The sequence below is a fragment of the Antennarius striatus genome, chromosome 2 (genome assembly GCF_040054535.1).
Source record: "Antennarius striatus isolate MH-2024 chromosome 2, ASM4005453v1, whole genome shotgun sequence".
Taxonomy (NCBI): Eukaryota; Metazoa; Chordata; class Actinopteri; order Lophiiformes; family Antennariidae; genus Antennarius; species Antennarius striatus.
The window spans coordinates 24,080,505-24,093,685 of record NC_090777.1 but is presented as its reverse complement, the minus strand read 5'-3'; the positions used below and the strand labels follow the sequence as shown (position 1 = coordinate 24,093,685).

The 13,181-nt window shown below is 43.4% G+C and overlaps 1 protein-coding gene across 1 annotated transcript; it reads left to right on the top strand.

Annotated features, from left to right (window-relative positions):
* The first annotated feature begins 395 nt into the window (after positions 1-395).
* Positions 396-13,070, top strand: LOC137604409 (PDZ domain-containing protein 4-like). The gene is made up of 8 exons (XM_068328362.1): positions 396-455; positions 6,510-6,563; positions 7,031-7,341; positions 7,440-7,527; positions 7,611-7,709; positions 7,791-7,853; positions 8,040-8,141; positions 9,673-13,070. Exons 1-8 carry the CDS (start codon positions 396-398, stop codon positions 11,689-11,691), a joined length of 2,796 nt encoding a protein of 931 aa, XP_068184463.1. The 3' UTR covers positions 11,692-13,070.
* The last annotated feature ends 111 nt before the right edge of the window (positions 13,071-13,181 follow it).

Here is a 13,181-nt window from a genome sequence, read left to right as displayed (position 1 = left end):
CTGGAGTTTTCATCAGTACTGAATAAATAAATAAATAAATAAATAAAAGGGTACAGCAAAGAGGGTACAGCTGAATTGTCTGCAACAACCGCTAAATGCTTTGACTGGTGCTGGAGATCCATTCACTTGAATTCACCCAGGATTACAACCACTGAATTTTTAACAAGAAGAGGAGAAAAGTGACACGCCCTTAAAAACTGTACATCCTACCCCAGGCAGGGGTGGGGGGGAGGCTGTGTGTTATAACTAAGGAGGGATAGTGTGATATACCACCACCCTGTGAGTGAGGGTGGGGCGCTCCCACCGCCACAGACAAAGACCCTGATAAAAAAGATCCCGGCCTGAGGTCATCGGTCGTGTTGACCTGCGCAGACCGGCAACGCCTGATATTCGCAATGGGTTGCAACATGTGTGTGGTTCAAAAGCCCGAGGAACAATACAGGGTCATGTTCCAGGTGAGCTGCCCACCCCCTCTCCTCCTTCTCAGCTCCTCTGTCTTGTTTGTGTTTCTTTTTTTCACTCCTCAGGCAAGAAAAAAAAAAAAACCAAAAGGCTTCCTTTGTGGATCCCTCGCAAAAGTTATTGTTGCCGTTCCTCTACAGCGATCTGCAGCGATAAAAAGAAGCACCTCATGTTAACTCATTAATTTAATCACCAACCGACTGACATTTTAAATTACTAATAATCAGATGTGAACCCTGGATTTATTTAGCATATATTAACGGTAATTATTTGTATCGATTGAAAATGTCAAAGGAAGCATCACCAGGTAATTCATAAATTAAACATTAACGCTGTCATGATATCAAGCCTTGATAATTACATTCATTACTTGCGTTAAAACAAAGAAGGCATTAAATATGACATGGGAATAAAACGAGATCAGATCGTGGGACGCATCACACTTTTTTTTCCCTCCCTGTTGGACAGGAAGTAATGATGGCTCTACTTCTTCAGCGAGTGTATTAGTGACACATTTATTGATGTAATAGTGATAATTATGTTAATGACTCTTCACTGTGATTACAGTTAGAGAGAGCAGTGCTACTTGGTGGAGTAGAGTAGTGCAGAGCAACGGAAAGCAACCGGCTGGAGGGGCTGTTAAAGCTTGGTAAAAGGGCGATGGGAGACAGGGGTTGCCACGGTTACAGCCAGTAACCACCTGCCAACTTGGACCACAGATTGCTTGTGAGTAAGCTCATCTGGCTGAGCAGTGCCTAAGAAGGCTCCTGTTTGTGACTCAGTGATACATGGAGCCACAGAAATAAGTTCCACGCAACATTTTTAGTGAGAGTAGCACCAGGAGGCTCACCTGGAGCTCCACGGAGTGTTGGAGTTGTCATTTGGGAAAGTTAACCGGGCAGTGTGTAGCGCTTAGAGCGATGCCAAAAAAATAGGAAAACATGAGAGACGAGTCCAAACAGATGGATGGAAATGAGTCAAGGTGGGAAATTCAAGGAGGATGTTTCCTTCTTTGAGACAGTTTCTCTGCATGTTGTGATCATTTAGACAGCAGAAGCAGTTGATCTGAAGCCCTCATGGAGGAGGGATGAATCGACAGAACCTGCGATGGGTTGCAGGGAAATCAAATGATGAGAGAGCTGAAGTGTGCAAATGTGATCAGGACCGAATTGCATCAAAATCAGCCAGCGTATGGAACAGGAACCAGCAGCAGCCACATGGTCAATATAATGGAAATCATGTAATTACACTGATTTGGAGATGTGAGGTCAGCTGAAGGTTAGCCCCCCCCCCCCTCCCAGTGTGTCATCCCAGGACCACGTGCAGCTCAGTGAGCTGCTGCACATGGCTTCCAAACGGGTGTGGCAACGAGTGCAGAGAGCAGCAGCGGCAGGGGAGCGTGCAGAGGAGTTGACGTACGCTATTCAGAGATGTTATATACGGGTAGAGCGGATACCGCGGAGCAGTGGAGCGGCAAGTCTGCATGTATTGCGGTCCGGTAAACCTGAAACGACATCACTAAACAGGGAGGTGAGGAGAAAGTGAAAGCAGATGGAGCTTCAGATCCAGAGCCTCTGGCTTCAGGAGAGGAAACTGGAGATGTGATGCAATATGAGAATGAACTGAATGAAACATAAAAGAAGCACAAGCTGGAATCTGCTAAATAAATTGAAGTAAATTAATGAAATTAATCAATTAAAATCAGTGTTAATTCTCACATCATGAATTAACAGTGTGATGATGGCTGATTAAACCTCAGATAATGCCATGCAAAAATACTAAAAAAATAAAAAAAAAATTGGAGGTATGGAGTGTTCATTAAAAAAAAACCATCAGAAAAGAAGAAGCATAATTACATTTGCCCCCACTTTTCATGGCTTTTCTCATTAGAGGTTTGCAGCTTTGAGCTGTTTTCCTTATCTAATGTATAATTACACCTTCAAATTAGATGCAGTCTGCTGAGCCAGGCTTCAGACAATAAATATGGCATTAAACAGCTCACAGCTACATCAGGATGGAATCAGACTGTTAAATATAACTCTATCAAATCACTCCTCTTGCCAAAAGGAATGAGATTCATGTATTATACATCGGTCTCGCTACGCATATGCTGCACACCGGTGGTTGGTTCACACCCATTGGCATGTTGTGATCATCAGACCTCCTACAGCCACAAGTGAAAGGCGTGGCTCACACACACACACACACACACACACACACACACACACACACACACACACACACACACACACACACACACACACACACACACACACACACACACACACACACACACAAACAGAGAGAGAAAACCTCTGCCCGGTGGAGTCCGACAGCCACTCCCCTCTGTTTGGCTCCGTCCTCACTGTAAAGAAGAAGTCTGTTTCCATGGCAACCGGTGTCATTAAACAAATCTAATATTGCTTTTATTCACAATGACACAACAAAACGTGCAGACAGACACAAGAGGACCAGACAGATGATCAATACTCATGATTAATCCCACATTATTTCATTAGTTATCTCAATTATAAATCATAATAAATAATTTATATCATGTATTACAGGTATATATTGGTGGAGGTATGTATATTTTTACGTGTATTTTTATGTGTATTTTTATGTGTATTAAACTCAATATTATATTTGTTTAGATAAATAATTTATCAAGAAAACATTAAAAAAAAATTTTTTTGGAAATAATTTGTCAATTCGCTATCGTTATTTAAATAAATTCAAATAATTGTAGGTAGTTGTCTTTTAAATTGCCAGTCAGCAGCATTCACAGAAAATAAGGCAGCTTTCAACATGATCAATAAGCACTTAAAAATAGATGGTATCTGTTTATAATAGATTAAATATAAACCATTTGTTAAATATTTATTCCCCACCTATAAAATATTACTATCCTTTCTTACTTTGATTTAATGGTTAATAAATCATCTGAATGTTAACCTCAGCTCACTCAAACCTTGAAATCCTGTTTTTCTCTTAATTGAAATGCTGCAAAAACAAAAAGAAGTCATTAATTCTGGTTAATTAGATGAACTGAATGTGTGCTCATTACTTTTCAATCAATTCATCCTTAATTTTATTGTAACTTCAAACACAATTCAAAATGCTCCACAGGTGATTGGAAAAGGGTAAAATCATGAACGCACATCATACATACAAAAAAGAACATACATACAAAAAAAAAAGATTTAATGGGTAGTTTAGATAATAAATGAATAAAATAAGCTGAAATAACTCTAGAATACAATTCTCATTCCCATTCTCTTTCTTTTTTTCATTCTTATTCTTGCTCTCCTTCTCATTCTCATTCCTGTTGTCCCCCAAGGGGATGAATAACATGTATTTCTTCTTCTTTCTTCTTCTTCTCCTTTCTGTTGTCAGATAAAAGCAACATCATAAAATATTTGTGTTTTGCTTGAAGAAAAGAATCAGATCTGAGGATCTTAGAATATTCAACATGATGCTGGGTTGTGTTGGGCCGTAAAAACAAATGAAACGACAATCGACACAAGAACTAAAGGGATCACAGTGTGTATTGCATGATACTGCAGCGTAGTGTGTGTAACACGTATATCTGTGCATACATACACTTGTACACGAGCTTCCTCCTGTTTCCTCTGCAGACTGATACACAGACGAGGTGATGGAGAGGATGCCACTCTTCACACTGCATTGAAATTCAATATTCTGTCCTCCCACTGAGGCTTGTTAGATCCATCGCTGCTGCTTCCAAGAATGTTGGAGCTGTATTTTAAATCAGTATCTTCACACTGTTTCATCATTAGTTTATAATACCCTTCCACCCCTGGCTTGTCCATTTAAATTAGCTCATTGGTATCAAGCAGCAGGGGGTTACAGTCGGAGTTAGCCTTCTCCGGATTATTTGATTTTCCTGAGGAGGCGACTGCTCCAGCCTTTAATGCATGAGAGATGACAAAAATCAATTACTGAACAAGTGGAATTCAATACCGGTCATGCAGGAGTTTCTAAATGAACGTGATAGAAAAGGCCAAACTGCAATATAGTGGAAGAAGAAGGACACATTTCAGATTAAGAGCGTGATAATGTATCTTAAAACACTCGCACCATGTTTGCGACTGCAGTTGTTACCTTCCATCTCATCTTGTTGTACACCACATGAGATTCATTTGCTCTTTAAGGGGGGGTTTCAGATAAAAACTAATTACGCATCAACTACTTAGCGATTTCCCACAAGTCTCTATTGTGTTTGTGTTTATTTGTAAGCACTGAAGCAAGAACCGGGTTCACTTACTATTTACATTCACCTGAAAATTCCTTGAACGATTGTTTTTTTCCCACCTCTCCTGCATCATTACCTCCTCTACTGCCCTTCCTCCTTCCTCCCCACACTCTCACTCCTTCGCTTACTGTCTCTGCACTTCTTTTCATCTTAGCCGACATCATCCCCACCCTCAGTTCCAAAGCTGCAACTGATACCACCCCCCCACCCACCCCACACTCCAACTGAGAATTTTGGAGGCTTCGCTGAATTTCAATTCCATTTTAAGTACAAAAAAATACAACAAAAGGGAATGGAGTGTGTGGCTGCGTGCACCCAGAGGCCTTGTTATTTGCATTGGTTGTGTTGCTCGTAAACAATACTATTATGGAATGACCCAGTAACCCAGAGACATCAGTGCACAGCAAGAGTACGATGGATTCTCCAGGATAAAGCCAAAGAGATGTCAGCCATTACCCTGTATTAAGTCATCTTCAAAGCAATCTCAGCACCTCTCATTGATAATGAATGAATCCCTCTTTCCAGCTTCTCTCTGCATTCATACCTGTCACTCCAGACCACTGAGCTAATTCCCAGTAGCCTCCTTCTGATTGTGGAGAAAGGAGCGATGCAGTCGTGAGCGCAGAGCAGTGAAACCATAAGAAACCTCCTGTTATTTGAAGAGAATGAGGATCATTAGGTGAGAGCGGGAGTAAAAATGTGCATTTGAAATGGATTTTTAAGGTGACGAAGAAATCAAAACAGCTTTCTTTTCTTCATCAACGTTGGAGGGGGGGGAAACATCATTTTTGTTTCCGAGTGAAGAAGATCATTAAGAGAGGCAGTAAGATTTATGAAGTGACATTAGTGCGAGGAAGGACATGCACACACAAAGCAATGGACCGGATGGAGTAGATGGAAATAGAGGAGAGTGAGTTGTCTCCATCTCCAGGGAAGGGACAGAGCAGAGAGAACTGCTGAGGCAGCACAATGGAAGAAAAGCAGGAGAGAGAAAATCCAAGAGTGGAGATGGGTAGAAAGCGAAAGAGCAGCGAGAGTGATGGAGGTCGTTGGCTGTGGTGATGTTGTTAGCGTTGCAGCAATATTAGAAAAAACGAAAGAAAAAGAAGCAGAGGATGAAAGAGGAAGAAGTTTCTTGTTTGGCTGCAGGGGGAAAACATCGATTTGACACGGAATAACTGGGGAGAGGCTAAAGAAACATAGTGGAAGTGGGTGGATGAGTGGATGGGTGGATGAGGGGGTCGCTCAGGCATGTAGAAATGTCACACCACCGCTCATGAAGTGTATTAGCATGCTAATAACTGCTAATTGGCAGGACAGTCTAATAGACACCGCTCATCTCCACTCTGGAATATTTAATGAATTAATGAAGGAATTTCTGTCAGGATTAATAAAGTTTTATCTTGTCTTATTATTTCCGTGGATTTTGTTTAATTTTTTTCGGTGTTAAGTTTGTAACCTTAACATTTTCACCAGAACACACGTAAATCTATCATTTAAATGCATTTGCACAGAGCAATAAATTTAAATTCACACCAAAAATAAAAACCCTGCAGATGCTTTTGTTGCTTTTCTGCTGAAGCGGTTCTGAAAAGTAAAGCACAAAGGAAACTTCTTTTAATCCTTGTGAATGTTAACTTGAATGAATGCATTGAGCTGCTTCTGGCTGTCTCCAAATTCTCACAAAGCTAGGGTTTTTTTAAAAATCATACAGAGGGGTAATTACATTCTAACTGCTCGCTCTCTCTGCTTTGTCTGCCCCTCTCTGCAGAAGGGTCATTTATGCAATATGTTGGTTTATTTTGAAGCTGACAGTCGATTAAAGGTCGAGGCGTGCAGCTCTCTGCTCTGCTGCTTTGTGCAATGTTGTGTCGAAACCTTTTAAAGACAAACCTGTTTCCTTTTTTCCCCCCTCTGAACCTGTAGAACCACCATCAGAGCGAATAATCTCAGATTAATTGCCCTCCTTTACAGAAGACTATTTTTTCTTTAGGAGACCTCGGTCTTTATTTCAGCTGTAGCTCTTCCTCCCTTCTGTTTTTTTATGAGGCAGATTTATTTCTGTGAATTAACCTCTCTTGTCTCATGAAACTGCTGAAGCGGTTCTGTCTATCCTTTTTCTTTTCCTCTTATCCATGTCAGCATCTATCTAGTTCATCTTTTCACAACTATACAAATCTTTGTTTTTGGTGCAGGCTCAGATCACTAATCCTAAACCTGACATGGTTTCTTCCTCTTCATCCCTGCATCGCTTCTTTTTTGTAATTCTCATTTTAATTCTGTTTTGTCCAGGTGAATGGAAAGGCGCTGTCTCGCCTTTCAAGGGATCCCACCCTGGACCTACGGGACCCCGTCCTGTCCAACATACTTCGACGGGGGGCTCGCAGACGGGCGGGCCCGGCGGGGGCCCCTGGAGGGTTGGTGCCAGTGACCATGGGCATGGCTGATTGCGTGGACAGCTGCACTCAAACAGACATCAGCTTCCAGCACATGTTGACTCTGGGTAAGAGCGGCCAGCATCCCTGTGGGGCTCCACCTCCACCCGAGCCCCCGCCATCACCTCCACTACCACCACTCCTGGAACCATATCTATTCAGTGATCTGTAAGTAGAAGAAGTACGAAAGGCCTACATATCCAACTGTTGGGATGTTTGAGGTGTCCACTTTCAATAAAACATATCCGGAATATTTTCGCCCTCAGCTTTTTGGAGCCCGTTTATTACGACCCGACTGACTATTTTGACGTCACTCAGCATGAGGTGGACCGACAGGATGAGCTGGAATACGAGGTGAGAACCCGTTAGTCTGCTGCCCAGAGGTCGCCCCCGCTGCTTTTGTTTTGAAATGACATCAAACTGTTCTCTATTTCCAGGAGGTGGAGCTGTATAAATCACGTCAGCAAGATAAACTTGGACTGACTGTCTGTTACAGAACTGATGATGAGGAGGACCTGGGGATATATGTAGGAGAGGTGAAGATGGTCTTATAAAATCAATATTCTAATCAGGAACTTTCCTTATTTTCATTTTGTTCATGTTTTTTTTTTTCCCAGGTGAACCCAAATAGCATCGCTGCAATGGATGGACGGATCCGCAAAGGAGACAGGATTCTACAGGTGCAGGAAGATTAAATACTGTATATCCTGAATGAAAGAATATTATCACTAACAGAAAACAAGAAAAGTCTCTGATAACATTTGATCCACATTAGAACTAGGGACAAGCCACCTTCAATAAGGCCTTACCCACATATGCAATTAAACTGCTAATAGTGCTTTTGTTTCCCTCTCCTCCTGCATCAGATAAATGGAGTGGACATCCAGGACAGAGAGGAGGCGGTAGCTATTCTCACCAGAGAGGACAGCACTAACGTCTCCTTGCTCCTCGCACGACCCGAGATAGAGGTGAGGAAATGGGATACGTGGTCCTTGGGGAGCTGTGCATACTGACCTAAAAAAATTTACTTTTCCACCCTTTGTCTCCATCTTTATGCAAGCAAGACATTAGCAGGTTTGCTTGGGTGTGCAAAGGCAGCACCTCATGCATAGTGGGGGGAGATAATCCAGTCAGGAGAGGAATAAAAAATAAATAGGGGACACTGTAAAAGGTTCGCTTCATCCTGCGAGCTGACCGGTGAAAGAAGGCAATGAAAGCAAAGCGGTGCAAAAACACGATGAGAGCGGAGATAATGTGAAGAGTGAGGCAAAGACAAATAGTGCTTGCACTTGCAGTGCTAATGTGGTACAGCTCTGTTTCCCTCAAGGTCACTCCTCTAGCAGATATGAGGGTACTGTAGCATGTACTTGAACCCCACCCCTCCCATAGCAATTCACTAGAAAACAACTTGACAGGAGCCAACCAAGCTGAATTTCACTGCAGACCATTCTGAAGATGAGCGGCAGTAAGGTATATATGAGGATGCAATCATCTGTATGCCGACTGCATTTGTTCAGAAGCAGCTAAAGGGCGTATTTAAAAGCTGCTCATTAAAACGGTCTTGGTCAAAGGCACAACACAAACAACCTCCCCTCTGTGTAAATACGTCCTTGCGTGAGAGATCAGCACAAACACAACCTGTGAAAGGCTGACAAGATTTATATTGCTAAAGCATGGTCCTACATTAAGATTCAGGTGAGAGGGTGAGAGAGTCGGAAAATCATCAGAGAGAAACGCAGAAGCAGAGATTAAAGCCTGATCTGTTGTCTTGGGGGAGACGGGGAGAACTGAAGGGGTAGGCTGAGAATGAGAATGAAGATAATCAATACTTGGTCTTTTCATGTGCTCTGCATGCAGTTCACATTCAGATCACATCAATTAGCCAAGATTAACTCCACCCTGAGAAGTCACTTGGTTATTTATTTACATGCCCAGCTTTTGAGGTGATGCCAACGTATGGTACCTCTCATCTAAAACTACACAACTCTGTGTGGACATTTCACTGCATGATGCAGAAAACCTCCCCATGACAAACCAATTTCCTTTCAGGTAGTCTTGCTCATGGTTCTAGACCTTCTAGGACCACATTATTGTCTCTATGGATGTATAGACTCAAAGGAAACCAAAAGGCAACTGCAGAGCGTCCAGGAATCTCACGCAGTACTGGTTCCCCCTAGTGGTAAAGACGAGCACTACAGAAATAAGATGCTGTCCCATCAGGAGAGGTGGGCCAGGAAAATGTTCAGGCGACAAATACACGTTTATAGAAATAATTAATGTTGCCTAACTTAGATTTAAGGTGTCAGAGAGAAGTTTTTCTCGAGTAAATAAACTTCCAACATCAAGTAAACCAATGTTTTTTTGACAGGCGGGGCTTGGCAGCTTTCTAATCCATGCTTTCCTTTTGCCTTTTGTCTCTTCAACAACAAACTCTACGCCTTCACTGCAACGCCACCAACTGACTCCAAAACTTGTGCACAACACACCTTTACCTGTCAGAATGACCAGAACCAGCTGGATGAGCTGGATCTGGAACCGTTGGACAATGCGGTTCATCTGCCCAACAGCCACAAACTGAAGGACAGCAGCTCCTTTCTGGGTGCTGGGCAAGGTGGTGTTGGTGGTGGCTGTCTACTGGGAAGCCATGGCAACTCCGTGAATAGGGATTCACCTGATTTGCTCCACACTCTGCTGAGCAACAGCCAGGAGCTGGACAGCGGGGTGGGTCGAACAGATGAAAGCACACGATATGAGGAATCTTCAGAACATGACCTCCTGGGGGACGATCATACCAGTGCCCCGAATACCAACGCCACCAATACTCCAGGCAGTATGCGCAAGTTTTTATCCAGCAGAGGAGAGACTCCACCTTTGCTGCATTCCCAGGAGCTCCAATTCAGCACAGACTCCCTCTTAGGACTGGACTGTATGACTGGGGGAGGTCTGGAACAGGTGGAGAGGTTGGAAAGGGCCTATAGGGCAGATTCAGTGAGGTTGACCATGCCTGGACTCACAGAGGAGGAATGTGAGAGGTACAAAGAGCTCCTGGAAATCAAGTGTTACTATGAGAAGAACAGTAATGACATTATGCTGCAAGGAGGTCACGAACTGGCACAAGAGGAAGGAGGTGTCCCACTGGACGTGAACAGGAATGAGAGCCTAACGCAACACGAGATGGCTCTCCTGGAAGAGGAATTGCGCCACTTGGAGTTCAAGTGTCGTAACATCTTGAGGGCACAGAAAATGCAGCAGCTGAGGGAGCATTGCCTAAAAGCTTGGCCAATTGAGGACAAGAACAGAGTGAGTGCAGGAGCTGGGGGAGGACCCGGGTCCTTGGACATTAGTGGCACTTTAGCTAGCGAGGAGTCCTGTCAGCATGGTTTGTCAGATATCAATGAGCTCCCAGAAAGAGAGCGATCAGACAAGGACAGTACGAGTGCCTACAACACCGGAGGGGAAAGTTGCAGGAGTACCCCTCTAGTTCGGGAAGAGTACCCTTCACCCTCGATGCAGAGACTGGAGGGAGGAGAACCTCTTATCCCAGCAGGTATGCAGCTTCCAATCACCACTAGGCAGAGAGAAAGGGGACCTCGGTATAAAAGAGGGGATGGGATGCAAGCAAACCTCAACAGACCCTTTTCTCCACAAACTCAAAGGAGAGGAGCTGAAGCTAAGATATCCAACTCTGGAGGGAAGGTTAGGTCACTGTCCCGGGATGCTGGAACCAGGCATGCCTCAGATGGAGGGGTGAGACGTAACCCCAAAGAGAGAGTTGGTGGATGTAGTGCAGAGAACAGCCCTTACCTATCCCGGCGTCAGAATAAAACACAGCTGCCTCAGCGCTACCTAAGCTGCATGCAGTTGACGTCTCCTTCCGCCCCTGAAAGACTTGGAGATTCTCCCAGAGAGGGCAGCGTGGAGACCGGGGGCGATGCCAGCCCAATGAGCCTGGGTAGCACATGCAAAGATACCGGGCCGGGTTCCGATGCTGTACCCTTAACCTTATCCTCGCCGCTGCTTCCTGCATCCCCTCGAATGGAATGGAAGGTGAAGATACGGAGCGACGGCTCACGCTACGTGGCTAAACGGCCCGTGAGGGATCGGCTCCTGAAGGCACGGGCCATGAAGATCAGGGAGGAGCGCAGCGGCATGACAACAGATGACGACGCGGTGAGCGAAATGAAGATGGGTCGTTACTGGAGCAAAGAGGAGCGCAAGCAGCAGCTCCTCAAGGCCCGCGAGCAACGGCGGCGCAGGGAGTTCATGATGCAAAGCCGTCTCGACTGCTTGAGGGAGCGGGAAAGGGAGCAGGGCGGAGTTGGGGGAGGGCAGCAGGGGACTTTGCAACAGCAGGAAGCCACCTCCATCCTGGAGCTGTGCCACAAGAGGAGCATGAAGAAGCGCAGTCGTCGAATTCTAGACAACTGGATCACAATACAGGAGCTTCTGGCCCATGGGACCAGGTCCGCCGACGGAAAGAAAGTCTATAACCCCCTGCTGTCTGTCACCACAGTCTGAGAAGACATGAGGCAGACAAGGTGGGAGGTGCCCAAGTGTTTCCATATGAACTTGAACAGATTCAGCACAAATGTTTGTCTGTAGGGACACAGAAATACAAAAGACCACGATGATAAGAGACAGAAGCACACGAAACAAGACGATTATCTAAAACAGCAAATTCAAGCTGCATTTTACAAATGCATAATTAAAAATACATGATGGTATAATAATGGAATGTATCTATATACCTGGACCAGAAAAAAAACAAAACTTTCCATCCCTTTTTGTGATGCTTTACCTCCAGAAATTTGAATGTCTCAATCAATGCATTAAACAAAAGCTAGAAAGGAGGGTGGATACTGGAAACACACAACACAAATTAGCATTTTAGAAAAGAATATTCAGAGGAATTAATTCATTTCCTCTCACTTTGAGGTTAGACGGTGAGAATTGGCGCCACCTGCTGTTTAGTATAGGAGTGCACAATTTCATAAGGTGGCAGAAAGGCTGAAGAAAATCAAAAACGGGGCTTTATAATACAGTACATAAAAAAGCCACTACTGTGCCATAAACTATGTTTAAAGTACCCAAAGTACTTTGGAGAACATTTTCAAAAGAATGTTTTGTGAAAGTTGATGTATGTGACTTTTTTTTTTTTTTAACCGTACTGTGTTTGTGCACAAATAATGTTTTTTGGTTTGACGAGGGAAATGTACCGTCACTGTCAGCCCACACCCTTTTTTAATATTAAATGAGCTGGGCGGTGCCTTCTTTCAGGCAGACTGGACCGTATAGCACAATTTTAAAAGCAATTAAAAAAACTTAAAGTGAAGCACTGTTGAAGCAAAGAACAACAAACAGGCACATTTTTGTTGTACAAAGCACAGAAAACATTTGATAATTGCTGTATTAACAAAAAAAGCACATTTTCTCTTTAAATGGGTAATCAAACTTCTTTGTCCGGGCAATAACTTTAAATTTAGTGAGCAATACAATTGAAAGAACATCTAGTCCGTGAGGTCTACTGCTAAATCAACTGAATTTCTCTGTTCCAGTGCATCATTTCCTAACTTGAGAGGTTTACAATTTTTAATACTGTGCTTTCAAATCAGCTCTCTGGATAATCTTTCGGGGTAAAAAAAAATTACAGAATGAAAGTAGCAGCCTCAAATGGGACAATTGATCACCTAACACCCTGTGAGCAAAAGCTGATTTTTCACCTGGCTTTTATGCATGTTTGATATTGACGGAAATTATTTTTATTTCCCATGTATTTTAATGCTCAAAACCTTTATCATACTGTAATTGTGAATGTCTTTCTTTAAATTTGCCTTCAAATTCTAGGATAGAAAAAGAAAAACATGGTGTACTTGTTCAATATTGTGATGTCCTTGTGTCTGCCATATCACAGTGAGAGGTTTTCTTAATAAACGCTGTGATCATGATGACCTCCTTGGTTTCATGAGACGACTGCTGTGTCAGGATATGAAAAATGAGGAGTCGACGTA